The sequence below is a fragment of the Ilyonectria robusta genome (assembly GCF_021365365.1).
Source record: "Ilyonectria robusta strain PMI_751 chromosome Unknown BGZ61scaffold_4, whole genome shotgun sequence".
Classification (NCBI taxonomy): Eukaryota; Fungi; Ascomycota; class Sordariomycetes; order Hypocreales; family Nectriaceae; genus Ilyonectria; species Ilyonectria robusta.
The window spans coordinates 2,726,355-2,753,893 of NW_025764438.1; the positions used below are offsets into that span (position 1 = coordinate 2,726,355).

The window sequence follows — 27,539 nt, forward strand, 5'->3', positions numbered from 1 at the left end:
CTGTCCTTGTGCTTGTCTTTGTCGTCATTGCTGGAATCATCGCTGGACGTGGGCTCATTATTGTCATCGGAAGTGGCTGAGGGTTCGTCATTAGAGTCGGTCTTCGAGGGGCTATCGCCATCAGACTGGGTCGTCTCCTCCGGCTTATCGTTGCCAGTCTCGGTCGCTGTTGGTTCTTGCTCGTCAGCAGCTGAAGATAGTTGGGCATCTGTCGATGCCGGAGCGTCTGTTGATGCCGGGGCGTCTGCCGATGACGGAGCGTCGGTGTTAGCCGCGGAGGAAGCCTCAGTGTCAGGCGGCGAGGAAACCTCGGCATCGGTTGGTGACGGACCTTCAGTCTCGGATTGGGTTTCCGCTCCGGCGGCGGTTGAAAACGTGGCATCTTGAGTGGCTGTGGGATCTTCATTAGCGGTTGGTGATGGTTCTCCAGCGTCTGTGGTAGACAGTTCTTCAACGTCTGTCGGCGACGTTTCTTCAACGGCCGTCGGCGACTGTTCTTCAACGCTTGTCGGTGACGGATCGTCGAGTTGAGTCGTCGGTGCGGCTTCAGTCTCACTAGCTGACGGCGGTGGAGATAACGAACCTTCGGTAGGCGACGGGTCCTCACCGTCAGTTTCTGACGGTTCCTGTCCAACGCCGGTTTCTGTTGGATCTTCAACATCGGTCGGTGACGGGTCTGCTGAATCAGTGGGCGGCGGATCTTCCGCTTCCGTAGGAGACGGATCGCTAATCACGTCGGTAGGTGATGGATCTCCCCCATCAGTGGGCGACGGATCATCAACTACGTCGGTTGGCTCAGGTGCGTCGCTGGGTACTGGATCGTCACTCAAGTCCGTCGGCTCTGCGACATCGGTGGGTGCAGGCTCGTCCGGGACTGATGTATCTTGTCTGGGGTGCACGGCGTGATCGATGGGAACTCTCTTGAAGGCCCACGGCTTGGCGAGGGTCGTCGTGACGGGGGCGTCTCTGATTCTGCGCTCATCGGACCGAGCCAACACCAAGCTCACACTTACCAGTGCGGCAATGCACAAGTTTCGTACGCATACCATCTTGGACGCGGGTTGGGCTCAGATTGGAGTAAACAACAATCCAAATGCCGAACTCGATTGAGAAAAACAGAAAAGGTGGTGTACGGACATGGTGCGCAGCATAGGCTGCCATATATGGATAGCTCCTGATTCAGCTGCCTCAAGCCGTCCGTCAGCTGAAGGCGATGGCGGTCTTTTGTCTTGGCATCCCAGCTATTCAGCGCCCCTGCCCCAGCTACTGACGCCTAATATAATCTTGATATGCAGCCTTATAGGGTCTCGACTCGGCTGAGAAACTTAGCTCTGCCAGCTAACTCTATCACGGGCTAATGCTAGGTTATGTGGCTCGACTGGCGTTAATCCCAGCCACCACAGACCGTCGGTCAGCGTGTATCCGGATTCCGAGTGGCGTCCAAAGTGTCAATTCACCGTCCTCCCAGAGCCACTAGCAACTGCGTGCAACAGCTAAGCCGGCGCCTCTCAACGCCACGACAATGGGCTAGTTATGTAAGGGGCTGGCTGGCCTGAACGATTCGCTACTACGCAGCAAGGCTCCGCCACCATCATGCCTAAAGCAAAGAATCCCCGCACGCCTGTTTCTAGTCATAGCAAGGACTGCGAAGCTGAGATTGAGCTGGTCATCCGCCGGGGGGTTAAGCATAAGCTAGGGGCTGGGCGTCAATAACGCCCCGGAAACACAATTGCCGGAAATGCCACTCTTGCTGGCAGGTCAACTCGCGCTTTCTCTGGCATTGCCCTGCAAGGCTGATTGACACTTTGCGGCGCTTTGATCCGCCTCACCAGGCGACCGCCGCGAATGGCGGTAAACAACACCGTCATCTGATTTGCGAGGCATTCCGAGTGAAACACGGGAGGTTTTGGGTAGAAAACAAGACGTATTCTGTGTCACAATCCATCTCGACCACTGCGTATGCGGTCAGCACAGCGCAGAACTTGAGACAAAACGGCCCAGACAGCACATGAGCTGAAAATGCCCCTTCACAAAGCCTGTAAGAATTGGCCCCTCCAGGATCCTGGATTTATGCCAAAGGATAAAGGCGCAAAGATCTCTGTAGCATATCTAAGGCCTACGGGGTAGTAGGCCGTGATGTCGCTGTTGAGCGTTCTAGCTTAGGTGGCACAACCGCTAACAAACGCCATCAGGCACCACCGGGACGCCTGAAAATACGCGGGATGAGGATTTGCTGATACTTCTTTAATCGTGCGCCACGCAGCTACGAATTTCTTTCGTATTTCATACGTGGACGTGTTTATGACTCTCCTTTCCACATCATTATCTACACCGTCCTCTGCACCACAGAAAACACTTCTACACACAGTGAAAATATCAGACTTGCCGCGTTCATTAACGCATATGCATACATTCATCTAGTAATGCGGCAGGCTGGACTCCAAGAGCACTGAATACAGCGCCACCCGTTCAGCCGCCTGACTTGAAATCTGACGCCGGTCAATCAAGAATTTGCTCGTATTAAAGTTGGCATTAATTGATCAAATGCTGTGTGGAGTTAAACTTCAGGCTTCGATGCAGTCGCGGTTGTGCATTGGAACTCTCAGATGTGTTGGGCCTGCAGGCCAAGGAATTTGGATTTTGCTATGACAACTTCGACAAGAACGGCTGGACATGGGCAACGAAACTAGGAAAGAAGAAGAATATATACACCGCAAGAATAAAGTGAAGCTTGCAAACATTGCCCGATATTTGACAGTCAGGTTGCAATTGAGATGGACTCTACCTATAGCCATGTCGCAAGAGCCCACTACAGAGACGCTCCACACTTAGAAGGAAAGAGTCTGGCCGGCAGTTCCGTAAACCTTGCTCTTGACGCTGCTGCTGCCGTAGTTGGTGTAGCTGTAGGGGATGGAGGAGGCCTTGAAAGAACCGGCAGGGGCGTCGTTGGTGCTGCCGCCGAGGGAGACGTCGCTGACGGTCACGTAGCCGTCCTCGTCAGAGTCGACAGAGGTGATGGCGGTAGCATCGCTGCAGTCCTCAAAGGTGGTCGACTCGACACGGACCTGGGCGCCCATGCGGGAGTTGATGCCGGTAGAGCCGAGGGTAAGGTAGTAGTTGTTGTAGATGTGAACAGTGCCGAAGCGGACAGAGGGAGCGCGAGAGTTGACGTTATACCAGTAGTTGTTGGCATAGGTCACCTTGAGATAGCCGGTATCCTCATCCTCGTTGCTGTCGGAGTGGCCAACAAGCGATGCTTTATAGTGGTCATGGAGGAAAGTATTAGACACAGTGATGTAGTTGGAGGCGTGGGTGATATCGAGGAGGCCATCGTAGTAGTCCTTGCCGTTGGACATATCGGATGAGAGGTCACAGTGATCGACCCAGACGTTGGTGGAGGCCTGAATGCCAATAGCATCACCATTGGCAGCCTTGACTTTGGAGATGGCCAAGTTACGGAGAATGACATTGGACTGATCCTTAACGTACAGTCCAATACCCGTAAGGGAGGAGCCAGAGGCGCCGACGATGGTCTTGTCAGACTGGACCTTAACCTGAGTGGCACCGGAGATGGCACCCTTGACGTAAATAACATAAGAGCCAGAGGCAGTAGCAGCCTTAGTGAACTGGGCTAGGGTCGACACGGTGGTGGTGGTACCGCCCTTGCCACCAGTGGTACCTCCATTCTGAGTGGCATAGCCAAGAGTGCAGGTCTCGGTGATGGAAGCACGCTTATCCAGGACGTGAGTAGCATCCTCCTCGACAGTGGGGCTGGGGTGGGCAGTAGCCAGGCCCATGAGGACAAACTGGATGGCGTTGGTGAACTTCATGTTTGCGATTTGAATGTCGTTTGGGTGTAAAGTTGTTCGGAACCAGTCCTAAAGGCAAGCAAGGCACAAGAAGAAGACTGAAGATGAAGAAGCTGGATAGAGATAGAGAACTGGAGATGGAAGTGAGGAATTAACTACAACATGGCCGTGATCGGGCACTTATATATGAGATGTCGTCCCGTTGTCGAAGTCGTGAACAGAGTGAAGGAGTCTCTGATAGGTGGATGCCATCACTTACACGGTTGGGGCTCTGAATATGGGGTACATGAAGTCCCGGGGGAGAAGTTGCACAAATGAGAAATTTCACCGTCAGTCTAGACCATGAGGAAGCTTCCACGGTAAAAAGAATCACGGTGTACGCACAAACGGAGGCGGCTGAGAGAGTGCTCTGGCAAGATGAGCGGGCAGGGGATGAAACGGACTGGGGCCAGGTGACGAAGGCGACGGTTTGGCTGTGAACAGGGATTGTGCCGCGCACCCGAGTGGATGGTCCGCCTCAGCCAGAAAGAGAATGCCCAGGCGGACGGTAATTGGGAGTTTCGTTTGCCGCTAACAAAGCGCCTCCAGGTTTATTTGCGATAAGTCTAAGTACATTAAGTCTAAAGAGAGATCTTATGGGCCGATCTGCAACAGGATTTAGAACCGTCGACGATCCCGCCAACGCGGATGATGATGCGTGCTGTCAAATGTCAGATAGAGCACGGGAACACAACATAGCCTCATCAGTCTCAACAGAATTGGCGAATACTGGTAGCCCTGTGGAACGTCGTCCTGGCCGCGCGTTCCTGCTGACGCTACGTGATGAGAACCGCCCTTTAATCTACCCTGTCAGGTGAGGGCCCCGACATTTCGCCCCTAATGCAACCTCCCAAGGGAAGCCATCGACAAGGGCAGATGACCTAAGCCAAACGCCTGTCCCCAAACGGCCGGCCCCCATATTGAGGTTATCCCTGTCGGCAATAGCGGGGACAGCCCATGACGAACACCATACCATCCAGCAAATCTACTGCGTGGGCCGGGACTTGATGCTCCGCGTACTGTTTGTGGCCGGTACGTCGTAATCCTGCCCCTGCCCATCTCGGCTTTGACCAGATGGCTGCAGCTCCCGTGTGGGGAGGGACTTGGCATGGGCTTGGCGTGGAGTCAGGACGCGAATGCTCCGAGGCCGCTGGTTCGACGACGTCTGAGAATTAGCAAAGATGTTGACAGCTTCACCGTGGTACCGAATCTAAAAATGTCCATATTCCCGGGTTTGCAGCTCTACCCCTGCTATTTGCTACGTTGTGAAGACTCTACCTAGTAATAGTTGCATTCCCCGAGCTTCTACTGTCAGTTCCAGGTGGAATGCCGTGACCTCCTTGGAGGAATTGGATCGACTAGACTCCCGCCGCAAGACCCAGGCATGCCCCCAACCCCCCAACATCCCAACCTCTTTCCATTTACAGCAGTGTACAACGAGACTAGACAATGAAAGGCGGACTCCCGCTTGGACAGGCATGTCTGTCTAGCTGCCGTCGGTACATGCATCACCAGCCCCGCACTCGGAATGTCCACACCGGCCCCTATTAGGAATCTAGAGGCCGTAGACGCTGGCAATCATCTGAGGATTCGCAAACAACGTGTGTTCAGGAAGACTCGCATCGTTTGAAAACATTTTGCTGGCAATACGGATAACCTGATACAGATCGGAACGTGCGTGAAAAGCCAAAATAGAAACAATCGCCCCCGGACAGGGATCTACGTAAACATGTCCGTTTGCCCCGCTTTCATGACCAGCAGAAATCGAAGAGGACTCAACAGAGGCGGAACTCAAACGGAGAAATTTCAATCATCGGACGTTGTACATCCTCTCACGTGAATGCCCTGGGAGCACATGCACGGTAGGGATGCACGGTTGACTATGTTAATGGCTTTAGGGTAAGAGGCGAGGTCACCGACAGAGATGTTACAACAGTCGCTGGAACTATAAGAAATACAATACAATAGCTCTGAAATAAGCCTCGAGTTAGAGCAAGGTATGGGGACAATGGACTTGTTATATATTCTTATACCTTTGCTCAATATCATAAGAGAGACTCCCGCTGTATAGAGGTTGCACCTCCTAATGTAGGGGCACATATTTAGTACTACACCTAGTACCAGAAAATATCACAGCTCATACAGTAGGGAAGGGGACTATGGACACTGGTGGAAAATCATTTGGGCGACGCTGGAATATGCTTAATGCTTTGCATATTATCTCGTAATTGAGCTTTTGCTACATCATATCAGCACACAGATCTAGACCGGCCTCAATAATGCCCATGATGTCGAAAACGTGAACACCTTCAAAGGGTTGCGCCCATAAACGAATGACTGCAATAGCCCTTCTCTTAGCCCTTCTGACGTCATCCATCTCATTCTGAATATCCAGGCCCAGATCGGCCTCGCTGATGATGATTGCGACAATCCTCATCGTGCGTTTCTCATTCTCCCGGAGATCCTCGCCAGCTGATAGTACATGAGCCATCGTCTCTAGCCATTTCCCCAAAAGAAGGCGCATTCAAGGTTACAAAGACTGTGGACGATGCTCCAAGTCACTGTTTGTCTTGTTGCCACAAATTGAACACCTATGCGTACTGTGATACTAAGGGAATGTGCGCTTTGGAGCGCAGCCCGGCCGACGTAAGCTATTCGCTCTAACATTGGAGCATCCTGAAAGACCCGCATAATGCTCATCGGGTACCTCATCTCAAGCTGGCGACATGATCCTAAGTCGGCATTCGGTCGGATATAAGCTAACCGAAAGAGGGCCATCGAGATGAAACCGAGGGGCCGCCAGGTGCTGACGGATCAAGCGGAGAATTCTTTGCATTTCTCAATTTCTCTGCCAAACCCCAGAGCCGAATCAAATTTCACTATGGCGTTAGGATCAAGGAGGCCGTGCCATTGTCTTTTCTAAACCCGAAAGAGGTTTGCCTCGTGAAAAAGATCCGCTGACTGATGTAGTGGATCAACAAGTGATTTCTAAATGAAAAGAGCCTACCCCCTGATGGTGAGCTTTCTGCATCGTCGGCAAAGAGACTTGCGTAGCTTGTCTGTAACAAAATGTCTATATGCGAGTCTGTTTTGCGGGCCTGCATTGTCTTCATATCTCGCTCCCGGGCCTCGAAGTAGGCATGATCAAGCTTGGATTTGCATCCAAACCGCTGTTACTATTTGCCAAAGACGGTGAGTTGGAGTGGATGTTGCCGTCCGATAACAGCCCTGGCGTATTGAAGAGTTAGCATAATTTTTACCGTATCGGTCCGGCCAAGAACCGGACGTCTTCCCCCCTCTCCACCCGTTATATCATCTCATTGCATTGTACCGAGTACACGTGTGGGATACCTCAGGAACGGATAAGTCGGATCTCGCCCACTGATCTGTCGCTTTTGCGACGGGCCGTTAGCGTTCGTGAGTGACGAGCACTAGCCACGACCCCATGTTACCTTCACACGCTTGTACCAATCACGGTTCGCATGGACCGGTCTGGAACGAGGCAGTGTAAGCCGACTTGGAACTTTGACGCCCTAGCGGTTCAGCTTGATGACAACTAAGCCCGAAAGACGCGGGAGAAGTTTGCGCACATAAGGAGATGGAATCCTGAATTGTAGGTTCATGGCCAATCTGCCAAAAGCACACGTCTAACAATTGCAAGGACAGAAGGTCAACATGGTCGACTCAACCGCAGCGCCAGAGCCAAAGCGCGAAATGAAGGTCCTCGCGCTGGGCCTCCCTCGCACAGGATCCGCCTCCATCGCCGACGCGCTGACCATCTTGGGCTACGAGAATGTGCACCACGGCATTAGGGCCATTGACTCAGTGGACGACTGGAAGGTCATCAACCGTGCGGCAGATGCAACATTCCCGGTTCTGCCCACCTACAGTGGAAAGCCGTTTACTCGAGACGAATGGGACGAGCTGTACGGCTCCTGTGAGGCAGGTACCGATATGGCTGCATTATTTGCGACGCAGCTTATCCAGGTATATCCCGAAGCCAAGGTGCTCTTAGTCGTACGGGACTTTGACTCGTGGTATAAAAGCTACAACAGCGTCTTTGATGAGCTTTGGAGCTTCAGAGCCGACCTGGCCATCGACTACGCCGAGCCATTGATCGGATACGAGACGGGCGTCGCCTCCCGCAAAGCAATCCTCGGTTTCTTCGACGCCAGGAATGTAGATGAGGCGCGGAAAAACGCGCGGATGGTGTACGATCGACACTACCGCCAACTGCAGGAAATGGTACCACCAGAGAAGCTGCTGGTGTATCGCATGGGACAAGGATGGGAGCCCATATGCGAGTTCCTCGACAAGCCGGTGCCAGACCTCGAGTTCCCTCGGGTCAATGAGGCGGCGGCGCTCAAGGAGAAGATGGCGAAAAAGATCAAGTCGCATATAACGAAGGCGGTGATGGTGTTGATGCCCTGGGTGGTGGGCGTAGTTGCTCTCGGAGTGGGATTGTGGACAGTGATGAGGAGAAATTAGTTGCTGGCATGGATAGTCTATGGGGATTGAAAGATGAACGAGCAAGATATTTCACCAAAAGATCGCGTAGTGGGAACGCGGTTTAAGGAGGTGAGTACAGGCGGTATATCACAAGAACAAGGAGCGTCACGGTGTATGGTCGACGGGAAACGACACTGCATCTGATGTTCAAACTTGATGTTTAAGCTTCCTGGTTTGACTGGAAATATATTCAGGTTATTGTACAGATCTAACCTCCGAGGCATTCCTGGCCAAATTGTCCAACTCACATCTGCTCACTGACAAGATTTATCGCAAGCTCAACCAGACGGAAGTTTGGTACAGCCCATCCCAAGACATAAAACAGATGGCTTTTCCGGACATCTTTGCTTTCGGGTATACGAAAGCCGTTTTAGCCATTACAACGACTTGCTACAAGACACACTTTTGCCCTGTTAACGCCAGAGATATGCCTGGAAGTATTCCGACACCTCGACTTCACCGCCATAGTGCAGGTAATTGGTGCATCGCCGACCATGCTCACCCAATATCAGGCGTCCAAGATTTCCATTACGCAGTATATACTCTCGGCCCCTTCATTCCGAAATCACCCCCAAGCATGACATGAAAATGACGACACGGGAGAAACAAGCTCAACATTGCAAGAGCCAAAGCATATCCAGACTTCCCTTCTGCCTACAGAATTGAACATGGTCTCTTCTTCTTCATCTATTTAAATACTGGCGCTCGTCTCCCGTTCTCAAAGGCACAAATCACTGACCTTTTCGCCTGCCTAGCCTTCACTTCTCGAACAGGTGTGAGCCATCCCTCGCCGGCGCCATCAAACATCTGACAGCACTCTAGAACTACCTGAACAAACGTGGGAAAATCCGAGCACCACTTGTCTTGAAGTCGCACGACTCTCGCTCGGCCGTAACAATTTTGTCAAAGCTATTAAAGAAGCCTATTGCACCGAACCCCCCGTAGAAGCCTATAATTGGGTTGCAGTCCTCTGACGTTGGACTCATTCTGCTTTAGTCCATGCTACTCATCTTTGCCCACCTTTGCCCATCTTTGCCCATGTCTCTTGGAGTACCGACTGGGCAAGGTGTTCGGTAAAGGAGCATCTCATGACATCGGCTCAGCCGAAAGAATGGACCTTTCTTTCCTGTCGCTCTGCAACAGGCCTTGGAAAAGGGCCTGATCAAAAATAGTGATAGGTGTTGATCTCGAACCCGCTCACCCAAATCGACACCTTAACGACCAGCCCGAACGAACTTCAAGATCGGGTAAGTGAGTGGTAGTATTGCAAGACCAAAGATTGCAAGGTCGTCGTCGTAAACAGGACGCACAGATACTGGGTAATGAAGACTCGCATTCCTCTGTAATGGCGCGCAAGCAGTGTAGCCTCGAATCATTGATGGTGTGCGCCATTGTCTCGAACGCAGCCCAGGAGACTGACTGTCTGCCGCAATAGCAGTTGCCGTCGGCGCGTATAGAACCCCTTGGAATATCCACGACCGACCCCACCAAAGCTTGATCAGTATCCCAGGAGACACTGTCAACTACAAGTCGTCCTTGGATGCCGTATCGAAGATCCATTGTACAACTTTCTTACCATCATTACTCTCGGCGACTCAGTGGTGAAAATCTTGCACAAACTTGAGCCCTCCATATGCCGGACGACTGTTTTTTGCGGCTTCTGGGGAGGTAAATTATGTGCTCCCAGGAAACATCTCGGCTAGGTTGAGATTTGCGCTAAGCAGTTCGCATTTGATAGACAAGTTGCTTCGGAGGGCTGGTAGAAGAGAGAGAGGTCGAATCTGTCAGGCTGAGGTGTCCGACCTGGAGTAGGTTGACCAAGGGAGAGAGGGGCGCCATTCCAGGACATGAAGCTATTGTTAAGTAGGCACTGCCTCCCCCTTAACCCGAATCCTATATCCACTACTGATATATTTTACTTTTGAATTCCCTAAGACCTTGTGCCGGCAACTTGCTCACCTTGAGGGAGCAGACAGAAGTTAGATTAGAATTCCCTAACAAGTGATGGCTCCTTCCAATCGCGGATTGCTTTAGCTCGCTCGCCAGACGAACTCGATAGGCTCTGGGTGGGCACCCGGGCAACTACGCATTCCGTCCGACCGCCACCTCCAAAAACCCGTCTGGATACGCCTACAATTAAGTTAATCCCCATCTTTTTATTGAAGAATATGTTGAAGACTTCGAAGAAACTGCATTGTGCATATCGCCGTCCAAAGAAGTATCAAGATGATAATTAACGATCGATTCCCTCAAAAATGAAACCGGAATTCTGAGAATAGAATATATCTTCTATTCAAAAACTGTGAGACTACTAGCTAATGAAATGTCTACTCTATATGTCAGGATATAATACATAGTCTCATGGTGTTAAATTGAGTGACTCGGTGTGATTCTGGATCATGCGGTGGTGAGCCGGTGGGAACGAACTTTGCCTAGTAGCCGATGCGTGGTGGATGTGACAGGATGCAGGCCATGCAGTAACATCCTTACTTGCTTTTAACACCAGCAACATCCTTCCTTAGGCGATAGGCAGCCTCGCTCTGGGTGCGCAGTGACATCCAAGGCAAAGAGGGCCATATTCTGTGCGTTCGTGATCTTTTTCTTTTCGTCAAGTTTCTTGCATCTATACAGTGCCTTGGTTAGAGCCTATGCATTCAACATGTCGGAAAGGAGCTTACTCTTCGGCATCATATTTGTGATCAACACAAAGTCTTCCCTTGCCAGTGGTCATAAAGACATGCTGCATTTCATGAACAATAGTCAAGGCAGCTGTCACGACCAGAGTTGTATCCTTCCTGTCAAACTTTCTAATGACTTCCTTGAGATCGGGAAGTTCGAAGAAGCGCGGACACAGGCCGATAAGCGTCCCTTTGAAATTCTGCTCCAAGCCTTTGTGGATGCCAGGGTTTATGGTGACGGCGAGAAATCCCACAAGACAATGTTCGTCTCTCTTAGGCCAGCAAGTGGAAGTCAACGCATCTGGGTCCAATGTGCTGGGCGTAAGCAATTGTGTGGTGGTTTCGAGGTGCAGACCAAGATCGTGGTGAGGTGCTTCGAAGTTATGCTTCTTGATTGAGTTTCGGGTTGAACTGGAGGCTGGAATATGGGGTATTAGCACCTAAAGCTGAACATCAAGACCTGAGAAGCTCCTTACGTATTCCAAGCGGACCCTTGTGAGGCTTGACGTTCCAGCAGAACTGAGGTGTTGCCAGCATCGAGGCTATAGGGTACTACATGACCCAGGGCTAGGCTCGCGAGGAACAAGCCGAAGATTTCGTGCATTCTCATAGTTGTTAGAAGTGCTAATCGGGGCAAGAGTGGTAATGGGTGCAAAAGGTTGAAGAATTTGTTTGATGAAAGATGATGTTGATGAGCGATGAGACCGAATAAGGTGACTGAGAGCTGATATATGTAGACAATTCGAGGGAGAGAAGATTTTTGTTTTTATCTTTCTAGTAAAGTACAGGTTTTCAAATACGATAGCTTTTCTAGTTTGTCACTCTACCCGGCCGAAAAGGATTGGAGAAGTTTTCGTCCACTTCTAAAATTACTTTGCTTATTGTGTGTGATATACCCAAATGATGAGGCTTAAAATTCATGCATTGCATAGCCTAAGAAATAACCGTAAACTCAATATTTTTAAGCTGTACCGGTCCGACGTAATTAATTTACAGGGGCCCGAGCTGAGAATAGGTCGGTGATCACCGAGCCCAAAGCTACAATACGGAATAGACTTTCACGTGGACCCTGCACTCTTGGCACATAAGTGAGTCCTAGCTAGAGGGGGGATTTCGCAGGTGAGTGATTAAGTCGATTGATTACTCGTTGTTAGTAATGAGATATGGGACTATACTGAAACTGTAGGGACTAAGGTTATGAGCTTGAATGGAAAGACCAGTAAAAGAATAATTTGGAAGCTATGAGAATGGTCACGAATGAGTAAAGGAGAGAGGCAGTGACAGCAATAATCAGAGCATGTATTACTGGTGCAATATGGCAATCATGAGATAGAAGTTATATGTCTCGCTACTTACAACTACCTAACCCGCACCTCCCGATGGAAATTGCTTTAGATCTTTGTTATACCGAGTGTTAGTGTTTATTGTTACACAACAAATTGGCTATTCCACGTCCATCAGACCCTTTATCGTCATTGTAAGAAGAAGCCCTTCCCCGAGAAGAATAAATGATGACTTACTCCGCTGGCAATCCAAGAGTCTGTTGACAGTTTCCCGAGTAATGATTTGGTCTCTTACCACTAATAAGCCCCGCAAAACTTGGGAGCCGTCTTTCCTGGTTACTTGGCGGCTCGTTTCTAATCGGGGGAAACCCAAGACGCTCCGCTTCGCTGAGGGTGGCACTCAGACGGCGTTCTGTTTTGTGCCGTAAGTCTCGAAAAAAGAGGTTCCGACGACGTGCGAGGACTTCGCCGCGCAGAACACCACGGCCAGTTTTGGTGTAATAACCCGGAATCCCACACCAGCTTCCAGGGATTCTTTTATAGGGCCGCTCTCCGTGCTTGTACTGCATGTCGCTCATCGGGCTTGGCAGCAACAGCAACTTCGCAGTCTGTATCAAACTGCTGTTCATTTGGCATTTACGCGTTGCAGAGGCATCCTTCAAGACGGATGTAACGATCCAGTTGTTACGTCGAACCGTTTCCGCCTCGAAGTGACCCTCGAAGTGACCCTCGAAGTGACCCTCGGACTGTTTTGTAACTGCTCGTGGCCTCGATGTTGCACTGAGTTTCGCGGTGGGGATCGTGATTGCTTGGGTAGTGTTCCCATTGTATATAGGGTGCTGGCATGTACATTAGTTACGAGTTCAGGGTGAAATGCAGTCGGCGGAGGTGTATCTAACCTTGGGACCTGAACGAGCATTTCCCGTCGGCTCGTGGCGTATGCAGTGCTTTTCTGGTCGGGGTTGAACAATAATTTTGTAGTTGGCGATTTTGAAAGTCGGTCCTTCGCGTTTCTTACGCTCCTGCTCTTTTCTGGGCCGTCCCCAAGGCTGCATAGTCGTGACACGCAGCGTTCGCATCCGAGTGTGCATCTGAGTGCGCATCTGAGTGTCCATGCTGCGTCTTGTATCGTCTCGAGGATGGGGTAAGCGAAGGTTGAGATAGCGCTATTTGTTTCGGAAAACGCGGTTGCAGATATTCTAAATAATTCCCTCCTCTTTTTGGAGAAGAGTCAGTAGAATGAAGTAAAACTAATCCTAGTCAGAGGCAAGAGAGAAGAATTGCCTTCTTGGGAAACTAGATATATGTAGTCACTGGTCAGATAGCCCGCCTTTCTACTAACACGGGACAGAAGACATCGAAGGGGCAGGGGTGTCATTGCCCCATTTGTGCTGTCAATGGGACGGGTAGACTGGGAGACATTAGCCAATGTCACCTTCCCTAGAATTACGGTGACTCTTTGTGTCAAGTCTCCCTCCCTTGTGAGAAATGTGGCTTCGTACTGTGCCCCGGCTAGTCTATGAGCCGGCGTGAGCTACAATCATGCCCTGTTTCAGATTATTATTCTTGCCGCACTCTTCGCCCGACAACTGAGAGGCTTTTATTGATTACCACCTCGCATGCAGAGTGTGGTCGCAATGGATTCGATAGATCATATGGTACCTACCAGGGCCAAGGATATTTCTGGACATGCTCTTGCATGTAACTCTTTCTTTAAATTCTATGGGTGACACATCAATATACTTGAAACTCTACTGTACATAGGGCATCCACTCATCCCTTTTAGTAGCCAATGGGATTGAGGATCAGCTGCCTTTATTCCATGGTTTCTGCATTGACTCTTGGATGATTTTGACACACTATGTCGGGCCGATAGTCACTGCATCCTTCTGATAGGTTATCCTCAGGTAAACCTTGCTTATACGCTTGGATTTCGCCAAATAAACTTGAAACACAGACTGGGGTACCCGCACATGCAAAATCCTTGAGTGGGCCGGGGTAATACTTACGTTGTATTTTTTGTCGGACCGATAACTTTCGAACAAATATTAGCGTCAGTATACATGCAAACGTCGGCTTGGCCGAAAGGCTCTTTCTCGTAAAGATGGACCTTTGAAAGGATTTGACACAGCAAAGAGAGCGCGATTCCACTTGCACTACAGAGTACGGGCCAGTTACGCTATTAAAAACAGTATATTTTTAGAACTCTCACGAACCAACAGGTTATTTAAAATTGTAATTTTGTCAGATGGAAATTATCCAGGTCGATAAGATACGAGTTGGAGCTTTAGGTTCAGCTGAATTATTCCATTAAGATATATCTTTCATAAATTAAGAAACTTTAAAATAGGTTATTCTGCTGGCGTAGAGTTCCTGTTCCTGTTATAAATATTGAAAAGTCGGCAGAAATAAATTATTATCACGACAACATTCTTACCTTTATCAGAGTCGCTCCTTCTAGCCTACTCTTGAGAGATACTTATTTCATTACAAATTCCTGCAATTCTTCTTCACATTTGACTACTGATTTTCGAACAAAATGCAACTCAACATTCTGTGGCTTGTTGTGCCTCTTCTAGGCATCAACACACTTGCCTTCCCATATCAAGATGGCGGAGTACGTTACGGAGGTGTGGTTGAAAAAGGACAGCAAAGGTCAAGTTCGATTCCGGATACCATCGCCACCGCTACTTCGTCATATGCAGCACCACCAACTCCATACATTATCATGGTGTCACAAAACGCCACGGGGGAACAGATTCGGGACATTCGCACAATTCTTCTTAAGTTTGCAAACGCCGACTCCGTGTCAGAGAACATCAGCGGACGAACGGGTCTCGTGGCATTTTGGACAGCAGAAATAACTCTGGCCGAAGTCGAAACTCTCCGAGCAACTCCAGGTGTAAGTCCAAAGTACATTTTCTCAATGCCAAAGCTAACAAAGCATAGGTATCTAGCGTAAGCGAAGATGAGATCATAGACAGCTTTCCACCTATGGGCACTTCGAATGAGCGCAGAATAACGGCTCGTAAGCCAAAAAGTGCTCGATTGCAAGGTGATGCCGTCGACGAACTCAAGATGGTTTCACAACCCCGTGGAGAAAAATTGAGTAACCTAGCGGGATACGGATATGCTAGTGAGGGCGGAAAAGGCATTACTATTTACATCATTGACACTGGAGCCAACGCCCAGCATTCGGTAAGATGCCTTGCTTGAACAGGATACGAAGATTTATTAACAATGAAACTAGGAATGGCTGGGTATGTCGGGAAACAAACGGTTCATGTTCCCTATCACTGCGCCTGTGCACTCAGACCCCAAAGACCACGGTTCCTGTATTGCATCCAAGGCAGCGGGACCAAAGTATGGTGCAGCTAAGAATGCTAATGTTGTCATGATACCGCTCTCCGAGAATCGCAAGGTTACCGACATGGTTCCGGCTTTGATCAAAGCCTTGACGGCAGTAGAAGAGGATGTGATCAAGAAGGGACTGAAAGGAAAGGCCGTGGTAAACATGTCCTTTGAGATGAGCAAGTGGATTTATCGTTCTGTTTATCCCTCTTTGGTCTCCTGTTTCTAATGTTAGTTGGGCAGAAATGAATGCAGAGATGCAAATCGTTCAGGATTATAAAAAGAAAGTCGCCTCATTACTCAAGAACGACATCGTACTGGTAGCATGCTCGGGCAATTTTGTACGGGCTGGCTCTTATCATCTCTTAATTTGTTACCACTGCTGATTATTTCTTAGCGAGTACTCGATGAGCAGATTGATAGGTACCCAGCACTCTTCGGTAAAGACCTAGACCTTGTCGTTGTAGGCGCTGTCGATAAGGACGGTAAACGGACGCAATATTCTCAGGGCTCAGAGGACCAATTGACTGTTTCCGCTCCTGGAGACGTTCTCTGCGCCTCGGGTAAGGATAATACTGTGGCACAAAAATCAGGAACATCATTTGGTATGTTTCCATATTCTTCTACAGCATGCTGTCTATACACTAGAGTGGTTCGCTTACACTACCACATCAGCAACGGCGACTATCTCGGGTGTTATTGCCGTTTTTCTCTCGCAGCCAGAGTACAAGGCCAAGCTGCAGAAACGAGGAAAGGTTGCCGCTAATGTCAAGTCGTTGCTGAAGGCCATGGCATACCCGCGCGTGAAAGATGAGCCAGCGGTAGTCTGGAATGGCGTCGACCCGCGTAGCTTAGCTTCTGTATGGCCAACAGCTGCAATTGGCAAGCTTTAACAATCCACATACACACCACTTCGCCGGAATCTAACTGTACAGGGACATCTTGCAGTATCCTGGTGGGCTTCGGGGGCAATACAAAGTTGGATAAGGTCTACAGCCGTTTTGGTGCTGGTATTATTGTCTATGGGATGGGTTAGAAGACTCTAAGATGTGACTTGAGCTTGTTTAAAATATCTTTTATTTGTTTTTGGTTCTCACGGACTGTCGGTACTTTTCTATTTGCGCCGATCCTAAGGCATTTCATTTGAAAAGGATTACGACCACATGTTCTATCAAGCGGTCGAGACTTGATTACATATATCACTGGTCTTGCCTATATACGTCACTCCTCTTGAGCTCCGTCGTCTCAGCATTGCCGCCTTGTTCTTGACATGTCCCGTGTCTAGGCTATTCTTAGTAACTTCGGACTGCTTCGGCCGGAGCATTGGTCACAAGCCAATCAAGTCGGAAACATCAAGGCAATTCCCAAGATGATGGCGACCAGACTCGTCAGGAACGACATGGGCACGAACGCATTCTGCAGATCAACAGCGCTGATCAACGAAAGCCAGACTAGAACGAAGGCGACCCCGGGAGATAATATCGCGCCAACCCAGCGCAGAATCTTCACCAGGCAAAAGCCCTGGGTGGTGTAGAAGCCCCATCCGGAATTGTACTGTCTCTTATGGAGCCCCGGGGGGGCTCGCAGTTTTGGGATACCGTCGAGCACCGCGCGCCCGTGTCGGCCGAGCTCAGGCTTTTGCAGTCCCTGGAGTATGGTCTCGGCCATGAGCTGCATGTGCTCGTCGAACTCGAGGTCCGGCAGGGGGAAATATTCGTATCCTTTGCACAATTCCCGAGTCTTTCCGTCTGCTTTCTGCTCGAAAGCCTTGACTAGATCGCTGTTGTCGAAGAGAAAGGTAAACTGAAAGGTGTGTCAGCACGAGTTCGTGGCTGCATCGGGCCAAGTGGCCAGATCCCATTTACCTTAGATAGCTGCACCCCTGTGCACGTTCTCCAGGAGCTCAAGCGATGCAGCCAAGATCCTTGTGCGGTCGTGAGACTCTCTCGAAGACGAAGAAAAAGCTGATGGTCGTCTTTCATCAGATCGACTGATGGGACGGTATACATGTTGGTCTGCTTAACACTTGTCCAGTACTTGTCGATGCAGAAATACGATTCTTTTCGGGCGTTGCTCGTCGGGCTGGATGCAGGGTTTGTTGCTGCAGTATGGCACTTGACCCCACGGTTTCTCCGCCAACACTGAAGTACCTTCATGGTGCTATTGCAGAAGGACTGCCAGCGAGTTGTCCGGCTGGGTGATGCGGTCGATGGGGAAGAACTTTGAGGAGCATTCGCTATTGGTAGAATCTCCGCGTTACACACATGTACGCGGTTTCTACAACTCTCGTACTGATGGCGATTTAAAAATATCGACATCTCCTGGCCACCATACTGCAAATTGTCAACAGATTTCTCCTGAGTATTAGTGGGCAGGTTAAAGTCACCTCCCATATGAGACGTGCTTCACTCTTAGCTTGACGCCGGTTCACCGGGGGTAGTGGGGACCAGTCAAACTGATGGCCGAAATGTCGCTCGATCCGCAACCTCAGCTTATCAAAGGTAGTTATTTTGTGAGATGTCGTATCGAGTCTCTCCAACCTTAGGTTCCTGACGCCATTTCTCAGGGGAAGTCCATTCGACGGCCGAGAATCAACCTGTTACAATTAGTACCCATGTCCACAGAGCCTTCAACATGGCTTGAACGAACGCTTGTAACTTCTTCTTGGCTTTCATCTCCCAATATTCCCGGCAGTGGGCGTTGTGCCATGCGTTGTGCCACGCGCGGAATCTGATCCGAGATGTCGGTACCAATTTGGGATGTTGCTTCTTTAAGAACAGAAACGAACTGTGCGGCGTCAATGCGTTCTCCAACGTCGACTACCAACATTCTGGTTTCTATTATATCTAGCATTCTACGCACAAAGGCTGTGCAGTTCGGTTGTTGGCGCAACTTGCCTATCCACTACAACGAGGGCTGTCAGCACAGAGGAAAGTGAGAAATGCCGTGAATAAAACTGACCTCAGTTACAGAAGGCTTGACTTCCGCGCGCAGAACACCAGCTACTTCATCTCGCTTGACAATAAAGTAGCTGTCATCAGCCGCTTTTTGGGGCCCGTCCATTGTCCGAGCTACGGTGAACTTGTCGTCAACGCCGTGAGACCCAGTCAGAACCCACGTTATGAGTTCAAGAAACAAACACCCAAGAGACCAGATATCATATGCCTGAGTGGTGGTTCCTCTGTCAAGATCGTATTCAGGGGCTCGGTACGTCGGTGTGTGCCGCTGCTCCTTCTGTCGGCTCCCTGCGGATGCATGGAAACTCGTTAGACCGAAATCAGCTATTTTCAGAATTCCGCGGGGATTAGACGAATCGTTGTCCTTGAACCAGAGGATGTTTTCAGGCTTGAGATCTCCATGCCGTCCGTATTCGATTTCGGGCCCCGAGAGTCCCTTTCTTTCGGATTTCCCTCGGCCAAACTTGTGTATCGCGCTTAAAGCTCGGGCTATGCCCACGCACTGCTCTGCTATCCAACGGATGCCCTCTGAATCAACTTGGCGAGGGGGATGGTTCGCTTTCCAGAACTGACGAAGATCGCGTCCCTCTGCCCACGGGAAAATGAGGTAATATTTTTCGCCGCGTTGATAGGTCGCCAGAAGGGAAACGAGATGAGGTTGACTTCCGGTGGGCCATTTTTGAAGGGCATTCACTTCTTGAGCCCAGTCATTCTGATTAGGACTTTGAAGTGTCTTTAGAGCAAAGATGCCGTTTGGTGCCTGTAGCGGATCAGCCTTGGTTCTATAGGCAGGAGAGGCGAGATCGTACAAGTTCATTGGTCAAGTTATGATGATCGGGATGGATTGTTATCTTCGTCACCTTACCAAACCCCCCAGTTGACTCATTGGTATAATCATGGGACTCGTCAGTGGTGAATGGAAGTATGGCTTTCGAATCGAGCTGATAATAGTGGACTTTGGACGCGGTGTTCGACTTCGAGAAAAATGGCGCAAGGAGTTCCCACTGTTGTGCCTCAAACTTCTCTTTGAATTCTGGAGTCCAATCACTGAGAATAAATGGCCTCTTCTCCCCAAGGGTTGCACCATCGTGGGTTTGCTGAAGCTGCCTTTTGGAGAGGGGAAGATCCTTGTCTGAGACGCCGGATCGAACGAACTTGTGGATATCAGCCGAGTGGCCTATCAAGACTAGCGTAGCGAACACTCGGAGGAAGGTTTGTGAACGCGATGCGCCGCTATTATTCTCGACGTTGGCGCCATCTGAGCCTGGCCGGCAGCATATTTTCTGCACAAGTTCATCCAGCTCCTGACTGGTAATTTCTGGCAGACTCTGGCCGAGTTCGTTCCTCACGCTTTCTTCGGTGAATAGCCTTTCCAGGACAGACCTTGGTATGAAGTGTCCCTCGGTCGCCTTGACACGAGCATTAGATAGGCGTGTCCTCAAGTCTTCGTGCTTGTTGTTGTTGGCCCCAGGTATATTGCTTTCCCATTGCGGATGAACGGCTCTCAAGCTGTCGCCCCTATCATTAACGATATCGATGTCTTCCTTGAGATCGTACATCAGCACATTCTGGGGCCCATCTCCTTGCTCATCGCCCGCGTCATTGATACGTTGTCCCTCCGTTCGAGGCTTTCTGTGGTGACCTGTTGACGTTCGAGGGCTGTTCCCGTTGGAAGAAGCCAAACCAGCACTTCTACTTGAGGTCCGCCTTACAGAGAGCTTCCATGGGATTAATGCAGTGACTTATATGTCGGGATGGAGCATACCTACATAGGAGCCCGTAGTGCGAACCAGCTCTGCAGTCCCCTACCAGTTCAATCTCGTCAGTAACAATATCACAATCAAAACTACTAGTACGTATTCCAAACGGCTAGTCAACCGGCATGAAGGCGACTCACCCGCCTAATGTCTGCTCCTGGGCTAGAGATAGTCGCCGTCGGGCTTGTAGGATTGCAGGACCATGTTTTGCGATTGGATCCGCCTGATGCCATACTTTATGGATTGAAAAGAGGGTAGAGGCTAGATGAAGATTTCTAGGTGCACAACAAGGACGGCAAGCTTGGGCGGTTGTGACTATATGACCACCCGAACCTTGATATAGCAGCAGCTCACATGTCTTCTCGTCCTATTATATTGGTCAGCGATTCTGCCTACGAGGCACTCGGCGAAGCTCTCACAGCCCCCACACAGCCCGGAGGGGAGCTTATCAGTTTTATCACGGCATGCAACATTGGCCAATTATCTCTCGCGACCACATCAGCTTGCTCTTGGCTGCAGACACAGCCACGAGGCGACATTTAACCTGAAAAGAGGCGTAGCAAGCCCATCTCTCCAGCCGGCAGCTTGGCTGCCTCCTTATTTGCTGCAGGTATTTATTGCCAAGTCGAGACCTGCATTCGGTTCAGGCGAATTTGGGTCAAGAACGCCCGCTGGTGAGCCTCTCCGTCACAGGATACTACAGGACTAGCTCGTATTTCCGATGAAGAATTCTGGCTGTGTAACACTATTCGCCGAGGTGTGGGATTTGTATTTGGCATAAACAGAGGCTTCTGTGTGGCTGGGTCAACTTATTTTTTAACAGCAGATATCGCGGGCTTGGAGTCATCCAAGTTTCGTAAATTATACAACGCACTCATGTTTCTTCCATCAGGATTTGCACAACAGTCATCATTCTGTCAGGCTCAGTCGCTGTCACGTCACAGTCACATGCTCGCTTGCATACCCCGCACGCTGGCATCGACATGTCTCAAGTCCTGCGTCGCCGCGACGAGTCTTTTCATCCAGAAATTTATCGCAATTAATTCCAGGGCGCGACCCACCGCTGCCATCATAGAATATGGCACCCGAAACAACAGATTCGTATATTATTGTCGGAGCCGGCGTCTTTGGCACGTCAACAGCTCTGCATTTGATCCGAAAACACCCCAGCGCCAGTATCACCCTCGTCGATCGGAATGCCTTCGACGCCGCAACCAAAGTGGCAGCCTCATGGGACTGGAACAAGGTTGTTCGCTCGGACTACAAGGACATCGTGTATACATCCATGGGCTTGGAAGCTCGCGAAGTTTGGTCGAACGACCCGCTCTGGAGCCCGTTCTATCACGAGAGCGGCATCTATTGGATCTCGCCCACCGGATTTGCTCAGCAGGTCCTGGACAATTTCGACAAGTTGGGTGCAAAAGCAGAGCTGTACTCACTCGGCGTCGATGAAGCGCGGATGGAGTATGGTGGGCTATTTGATGGCGCCGACTACACTGGTATCAAAGAAGTTCTGATCAACAAATCGAGCGGCTGGGCTGCGGCAAAGGATGCGCTGCAAAAGGTGCTTCAGACAACCATTGAATTAGGCGTTAAGTACATTGAGGCTCAGGTGCAGAGCCTTGAATTTGATGCCGACGGAGGTTGTATCGGGGTCAAGACCAGCTCTGGGCAGAACCTCGCGGCCTCGCGGATCATCCTCTCTACTGGAGCATTCACTCCAAAGCTCTTGGTGGACAGCGCACCAGAACGAACTGAACTTCACGCCGGAGGACGGATAATCGCTGCAGCTGTTACCGAAGCTACTTCTCGCTTGGGTTCCGACACTTCATCCAAGTTCTACAACGGGCCGGTCTGCATTCAAGAGGTTCCTAAACAACGAGGTCAGTCCGACTCTCCCAACCAACCCATCCATGTGAGACTAACAGGAAATAGGCGCAAGCAATGGGGTTGTACCACATGCACCGGACAAAATGGTCAAGTTTTGGGGCCAGTCCATTTTCAGAAACACTCAGACACACCGGTCAGGCCTTGAATTATCCATGCCTCCCGACAAAGCAGACTATGCACAATGGGATGTGCCTCAGTTGCTCAAAGATGACGTCGGATTTGCAAACCACTGTATATTTGGTGGACAAGGGAAAGACTTTCCGATGGATCAATTCCGGATATGCTGGTAAGTGCAGTGGTCGCTATAGTTGTTCACGGCTCTAATCACCATTGATCTCTAGGGAGGCTCTCACACCAAGTGAGGACTTCATCATCTCACCACATCCAGCTAGTAAGAATCTGTATATCGCAACATGTGGATCTTTTCACGGCTTCAAGTTCTTCCCCATCCTCGGAAAATATGTGACCCAAATGTTGGAGCAGACGCTGGACAAGTCACTGCGGGCTAAGTGGGCATGGGATCGCGAGCTGCCTTCCACTGATGATAACGTCATGTGGCCGAGAAAGGAGCTTGGGGATGTTGTAAGTCCAAGGTAGATTGAAACATGAGGGTATTCACAGCATCTCTCTTTTTTATTATCTTCATTAGGTACCTAGCTTCCTTCTTATCATGAACTCATCAAATGTCCTATCAAAACGCAATTTGATATTTAATTTCTCAGAGCTTGATATTGGGTTGTGATTATTATTAAGCAACATGATTGAACTTAAACATAATTTAATTATTATTAAATTAAATCAAAATTAAATCCCAACACACGCACTCAAGACATCTCCTGTCTAGTATAGCCAGGCTGGGGCGAAGACCCATACATTTCCACAACTGGCCTCTCTTGCACGCCAAGTTCATGCCTGACTCCCATGCCGTGAGAAGCATGGCCTCCATGCTCCGCTATCCGACCATCGTGGGGCAGCTCCGGTGGCATTCCGCCACCATGAGCATGTGTTGGGATATAAGGGACCCCGCCGGAGGTATAACCGGCTTGAGGCATATATTTTCCATTATGTCCCAACTCCGCGACTGTGCTTGCACCATGTGGTGGCTTTGGTACATCTGCGGTACTGACGTGTTGTGCTGGCGTTTCTAGCTCTGCCATCCCACTATGAGGCTGATCCTGCCAAGATGGACCCGGACCCTTCTGGGAGACCGTAACTCGCCTTCGACACATGAAAAACAAAGCAGCCGCGATGATGGCGACAACGGCCGCAGACCCTATAGCTATGCCCACTACTGCACCTGTCGAGAGACTCGAGTTGGACGAGGATCCACTCCCTACCGAAGTTGTAGACGAGGATTGACTCGCAGTCGAAGTTGTAGACGAGGATTGACTTGCAGTTGAAGTTTCGCTGATGACAGTGACAGTGGACCGTGACGTTGATGATTCATCAGTATTTTCCACAGGTGGTGTTTCGAGTGCGGACAGGTCGGATTCAGCCCATCGTATCTGGAATGCGGGAACGGAGACTGTATTGTCCCCAGAAGTGGAGATGGCATGGAGGAGGAAGTCGGAGCAAGAGTACGAACCAACATAATAACTCTTATAAGAATTTGATCCGACATGAAGTGTCTAGAAGGAGGCTGCCTACCTTGGAACACATATCGCTGCTGTCTCCGTTTGTCGAATAGGACCACCGTAGTCTGTGTCTGTTGGTGTGCATCCCGACGTGTATCCGGATGGGCAGATTCCAGGAGAGTAGAAACCGTAGTTGTACCAGACAGACTCGTAGTCGGGCGGATAGCAGGAGAGCGTGATGGTGGCGAAACCACCGAATGTCACGATGGAGGGACAGCCATCTGGAGGGGACCAGACTGTTGTAAGCGGTACGATGTCGAATTCGCCGAAGGGGCCACCGGATGTGTGGATAGTGCTGTAGGTATTATCGGACATCTTCCCTTCTAGATTAAAGGCAACTTAAGAGTGAAGGAGGTCTTCGTAAGGGACTTTGGTGTCTGATAAAGGCCAAATACATTTGAGACAATTAAAGTTTGGCTCAAATCTAGACCAGTCTAGCACTCAGATGATCCAAGAGCTGAAACCTCGTGAAATGTGTGATAGGTTAGCCAAGAGATTAAAAGCGCCACCCGACTGTTGGGTGTCAATAGTAGGTTAGTGGCGGCAGGCAGGTTCAGCTATTGGCAAGTGGCAGATATCAATTGGCTACTGGTTGACGATCACTGCCTGTAAGGGCGCTGGGCAGCTCCACAGGGCAAGGAAGAAGATCAGGCCATTCGGTCAAGGGATGTACGGAGTCTGGATAAGCTATTCTTTTTGGTTATCTAATCTGGTGAAATCAGGATACTTCAACAATCGGAAACAGTACTGGATGGTAGGCACGGCTTGTGATCTGACAATCGACTTGCCCATTAACAAATTGCACCATTGTATTCATTTACAATTTTCAGTCAGGCGAATCGGTGCTAAATATGTCCTGCCCGCAGGTCGCCTTCAATACCTCTTCTCAGACAACGAGCATACTCTCCACCCTCCTTCCGACTGTCATGCTCCAGACGTCGATTTTTCTGTACCACCAGTCCGCGAGATATAACGTTATACTCAACAGGACGACATAGCCAATGACAAACCCCCCAGCCTGGCCGACACGTTCGAAAAGCCTCGGCATGATCCAAAATCCAAGGCTGTGCAGGATTGGCCCGTGGACAAGATACAGCGAGAAGCTGATCTTGCCCAGGTACTGCGCCACCGGTCCCTCCAGAATGCCACGAAGAAAAGGACTTCGTAGAACGCAAGGGAGTAGCAGAAGCGCACCGATGGCTTGGTAAAACATCCAGCCCGACAGGGGAATGTAATACTTGGGGACGAAGTAAGAAAGAACTACGAACCCGGGTGTGTACTCGGCGCCGGCGTCAGGATACGAGAGAAAGTAGAGGGCCAAGATGATGACGCCCCAGCGCTTTGCCCTTGCTCCAAACGCCGGTTTTTTGAAGAGGGCCTGGCGACCCTTTGTGGCACCCGCAACAGGGGGCAAGCCTTGGACAGGATCGGACAGAATGTCAATCTCTGAAAGCATGGTGCCTCCCAGGAATGTGGCCATATCCCAACGTCCTAGGGTCAGGCTGTAGGCGGAGAATAGGGCCACAAAGCGTAGCCGCCACTTTACTTTCAGGGCTGCGGTTCCGAGCAGGAAAAGGTAGATAACCATGGATCCGCGGAGCTCCATGGGGATTGTGAATGTATGCGGATCGTATCGTGGATGGTAATGGCCGAAGTTGAAGGGGTTGGCCCATTCTGCATAGGCTCTCGTGAAGTTTTGGAGAGCATAGGTAATGTTGTCGTGGATAAATGGATGCTCTTCCCACGATCCGCCAAACTGAACCCACACAGGGTCAGTGGTGTTTGTGATGTTGGAGTGGTTACCAGCGCCGACTGCAAGGAACTCGTATGGCAGTTCATGCGCGTTCCTTTCCCTGTTGTCCTTCAGGTAGGCATGCGGAGTAACCTTTTTCTTCTTTCGCGTTTTCGTGCTGTTTGATGCTGCCGTATCATTTGCGAACAGGGCCTCGTATTCATCCTCCACCTGGTAAAGGGCCGAGGGGCCAAGCAGCTCAGATGAACTATTTAGACAGAGGATGTCGGTCCAGCCAGTGGTGTTCAAGTAGGCCGAGCTCCGCAAGCCCAAGGAATCGGCGACGGCTGCAGCGCTGTTGACTGGAAAGCTGCCGTTGTAACAGGGGCCACCCAATTGGGCGATTGTCACGGTGCCATTGATGTAAATCGAGTCAGGGCCCTTGTAGATGGCCATTTCGGAGCGGAAGACGCCCAACTGGGCTAGCATCGCCACCAGGAACATGCTGATGGTGGGGGGAATATAGAGACGAAACACTCGTCTGAAGACGGACGACGCCAACTTCTGGTAGGCCGTGTCCAGGCGTCGCTCGTGGATCGCCCTGAGGATATGGCGACAGAGCACGTAGCCCGAGATGGCAAAGAAGATGGCCACCATGGGACGGCCGCGGTTCAAAAGACATATGATGGGGAGGGAGGACCAGGCCTCGTAGGGCTCAGGGGCTCGCGGTGGCAATGCGCCATAGCCCAGCATAATGGAAGGCGTCCAGGGCCAGAGGAAGTGGTAATTGAAGACGATGAGACAGGCGATTCCACGAAGTCCGTCGAGGCATCTGACCTTGTCTCGGCTGCGCGAGGCTGAAGCTGAAGCCGAAGCCGAAGCTGAGCCCTTGTCATCGACGCCGCCACGGTCGCCGCGGTCGCCATGGCGGAGCTGCTCTTCGTCCGACTGGCGGCCGTGCGCCAGCGCAGAATCGGCCCAGAAGCTGGAGAGCATGCTGCCTTCTCGATTGCGAGCGCGCATGCAGAAATGCAGGAGGTGGCGAATCCAGATGAGACGATGGTGATGTTACTGTATCGTAGCTCCGGCGCATCCTCCGGAAAGGACATTCAGCCTTTTGGAGTCCCCGCCGGCTTACCTAATGCGGGATCGGCTTTGCGCCTCAGGCATCGAGGCTGTCCTGTTTCCCTAAATAATCGGCGCTGCTAATTATAGGTAGGTAACGATTTCGGAATAGAAGAGTAAAGGCGAGATATATTACAATACTATTTCTTTTAATACTAAGTATAGTATTTATTATTTATTTTTACTATTTAAAATTACTATATAACTTGTCACGGCCCAGGTTGGGACCAGGCGGTCACAACCGGCAGAACCATGACGTACCCACTTTTTCACCTGACACAGATCCCGAACTCACCCTGTATAAGTGAGCCCGGACGCTCGACTCACTTCCCCAGGATGAGCTACAAGATCGGACTCACTCTCACTTAGTGAGCCCGTATAAATATTACTAGTATATAGATACTCATTTAGCACTTTTATAGATAGATAGCCTTACTAGCTATTAATATACTTAGTTATATTGAATCTACTATTTTACTATTACCAGACTGTAATTTATATTGCTTATTATAACGTCCTAATCTACTTGATTATATACTATACGCCTCAGACTTATTCTATACTCTTAAGTTAGACCTGACTATTATATAACTTTAATTTATTTAATAATATTAAGTAAAATTTAAAAAAAATTAAATAATAAATTTTATTATTAATTTAATAAATATTATAAATTTAATATTAATTTTTATATTTATAAATATCTAATTTTAATTATATTAAGTAACTTTTTTAAATTAATTAAATTTATTTTTTAATTTAAAAATTTATTTAT

At 49.9% G+C, this 27,539-nt stretch overlaps 9 protein-coding genes across 9 annotated transcripts; 3 read left to right on the forward strand and 6 right to left on the reverse strand.

The window, feature by feature from the left end:
- Positions 1–2,828: 2,828 nt before the first annotated feature.
- BGZ61DRAFT_344128 (pectin lyase fold/virulence factor) lies at positions 2,829–3,830 on the reverse strand (the record flags this gene model as incomplete). Its single annotated transcript, XM_046239667.1, has 1 exon — positions 2,829–3,830. One exon carries the CDS (start codon positions 3,828–3,830, stop codon positions 2,829–2,831), a length of 1,002 nt encoding a protein of 333 aa, XP_046108987.1.
- Positions 3,831–7,486: 3,656 nt separating this feature from the next.
- BGZ61DRAFT_445895 (P-loop containing nucleoside triphosphate hydrolase protein) lies at positions 7,487–8,448 on the forward strand. The gene has a single exon (XM_046245148.1). It carries the CDS (start codon positions 7,524–7,526, stop codon positions 8,334–8,336), a length of 813 nt encoding a protein of 270 aa, XP_046108988.1. The 5' UTR covers positions 7,487–7,523; the 3' UTR covers positions 8,337–8,448.
- A 2,405-nt stretch (positions 8,449–10,853) lies between these two features.
- BGZ61DRAFT_345481 (uncharacterized protein) lies at positions 10,854–11,352 on the reverse strand (the record flags this gene model as incomplete). The annotated part of the gene is made up of 2 exons (XM_046239792.1): positions 10,854–10,980; positions 11,036–11,352. Coding segments are annotated over 2 exons (444 nt in total), but the record flags the coding sequence as incomplete, so codon positions are not given.
- A 1,199-nt stretch (positions 11,353–12,551) lies between these two features.
- On the reverse strand, positions 12,552–13,433 carry BGZ61DRAFT_566557 (uncharacterized protein; the record flags this gene model as incomplete). Its single annotated transcript, XM_046255932.1, has 2 exons — positions 12,552–13,157; positions 13,218–13,433. The coding sequence occupies 2 exons, from the start codon at positions 13,431–13,433 to the stop codon at positions 12,552–12,554; spliced, it is 822 nt and encodes a 273-aa protein (XP_046108990.1).
- A 1,613-nt stretch (positions 13,434–15,046) lies between these two features.
- Positions 15,047–16,562, forward strand: BGZ61DRAFT_345206 (peptidase S8/S53 domain-containing protein; the record flags this gene model as incomplete). The annotated part of the gene is made up of 6 exons (XM_046239764.1): positions 15,047–15,267; positions 15,303–15,516; positions 15,569–15,863; positions 15,925–16,010; positions 16,067–16,274; positions 16,345–16,562. 6 exons carry the CDS (start codon positions 15,047–15,049, stop codon positions 16,560–16,562), a joined length of 1,242 nt encoding a protein of 413 aa, XP_046108991.1.
- A 314-nt stretch (positions 16,563–16,876) lies between these two features.
- Positions 16,877–19,165, reverse strand: BGZ61DRAFT_585835 (uncharacterized protein). The gene is made up of 5 exons (XM_046256421.1): positions 18,631–19,165; positions 18,319–18,573; positions 18,056–18,265; positions 17,535–18,002; positions 16,877–17,472 (listed from the first exon to the last, which is right to left on the reverse strand). The coding sequence occupies exons 1-5, from the start codon at positions 18,730–18,732 to the stop codon at positions 17,008–17,010; spliced, it is 1,500 nt and encodes a 499-aa protein (XP_046108992.1). The 5' UTR covers positions 18,733–19,165; the 3' UTR covers positions 16,877–17,007.
- Positions 19,166–21,461: 2,296 nt separating this feature from the next.
- On the forward strand, positions 21,462–22,870 carry BGZ61DRAFT_345333 (FAD dependent oxidoreductase; the record flags this gene model as incomplete). Its single annotated transcript, XM_046239778.1, has 3 exons — positions 21,462–22,266; positions 22,319–22,559; positions 22,615–22,870. 3 exons carry the CDS (start codon positions 21,462–21,464, stop codon positions 22,868–22,870), a joined length of 1,302 nt encoding a protein of 433 aa, XP_046108993.1.
- A 213-nt stretch (positions 22,871–23,083) lies between these two features.
- On the reverse strand, positions 23,084–24,390 carry BGZ61DRAFT_384831 (uncharacterized protein). The gene is made up of 3 exons (XM_046242711.1): positions 23,921–24,390; positions 23,702–23,869; positions 23,084–23,632 (listed from the first exon to the last, which is right to left on the reverse strand). Exons 1-3 carry the CDS (start codon positions 24,220–24,222, stop codon positions 23,098–23,100), a joined length of 1,005 nt encoding a protein of 334 aa, XP_046108994.1. The 5' UTR covers positions 24,223–24,390; the 3' UTR covers positions 23,084–23,097.
- Positions 24,391–24,560: 170 nt separating this feature from the next.
- Positions 24,561–26,707, reverse strand: BGZ61DRAFT_445902 (acyltransferase 3). The gene has a single exon (XM_046245149.1). The coding sequence runs from the start codon at positions 26,660–26,662 to the stop codon at positions 24,794–24,796; it is 1,869 nt and encodes a 622-aa protein (XP_046108995.1). The 5' UTR covers positions 26,663–26,707; the 3' UTR covers positions 24,561–24,793.
- Between the last annotated feature and the right edge of the window lie 832 nt (positions 26,708–27,539).

What these genes read in the sequence shown, in the direction of transcription:
- BGZ61DRAFT_445895 (XM_046245148.1), top strand. Translation starts at nt 7,524, where the DNA reads ATGGTCGACTCAACCGCAGCGCCAGAGCCAAAGCGCGAAATGAAGGTC.
- BGZ61DRAFT_585835 (XM_046256421.1), bottom strand. Translation starts at nt 18,732, where the DNA reads ATGGACGGGCCCCAAAAAGCGGCTGATGACAGCTACTTTATTGTCAAG. An exon ending in TCAAGCCTTCTGTAACTGAG is followed by an intron (nt 18,574 to 18,630) that starts GTCAGTTTTATT and finishes CCCTCGTTGTAG; the next exon opens with TGGATAGGCAAGTTGCGCCA. An exon ending in AAGCACGTCTCATATGGGAG is followed by an intron (nt 18,003 to 18,055) that starts GTGACTTTAACC and finishes GACAATTTGCAG; the next exon opens with TATGGTGGCCAGGAGATGTC.
- BGZ61DRAFT_384831 (XM_046242711.1), bottom strand. Translation starts at nt 24,222, where the DNA reads ATGTCCGATAATACCTACAGCACTATCCACACATCCGGTGGCCCCTTC. An exon ending in GCAGCGATATGTGTTCCAAG is followed by an intron (nt 23,870 to 23,920) that starts GTAGGCAGCCTC and finishes TTCTTATAAGAG; the next exon opens with TTATTATGTTGGTTCGTACT. An exon ending in GATGAATCATCAACGTCACG is followed by an intron (nt 23,633 to 23,701) that starts GTCCACTGTCAC and finishes TTCGACTGCGAG; the next exon opens with TCAATCCTCGTCTACAACTT.
- BGZ61DRAFT_445902 (XM_046245149.1), bottom strand. Translation starts at nt 26,662, where the DNA reads ATGCGCGCTCGCAATCGAGAAGGCAGCATGCTCTCCAGCTTCTGGGCC.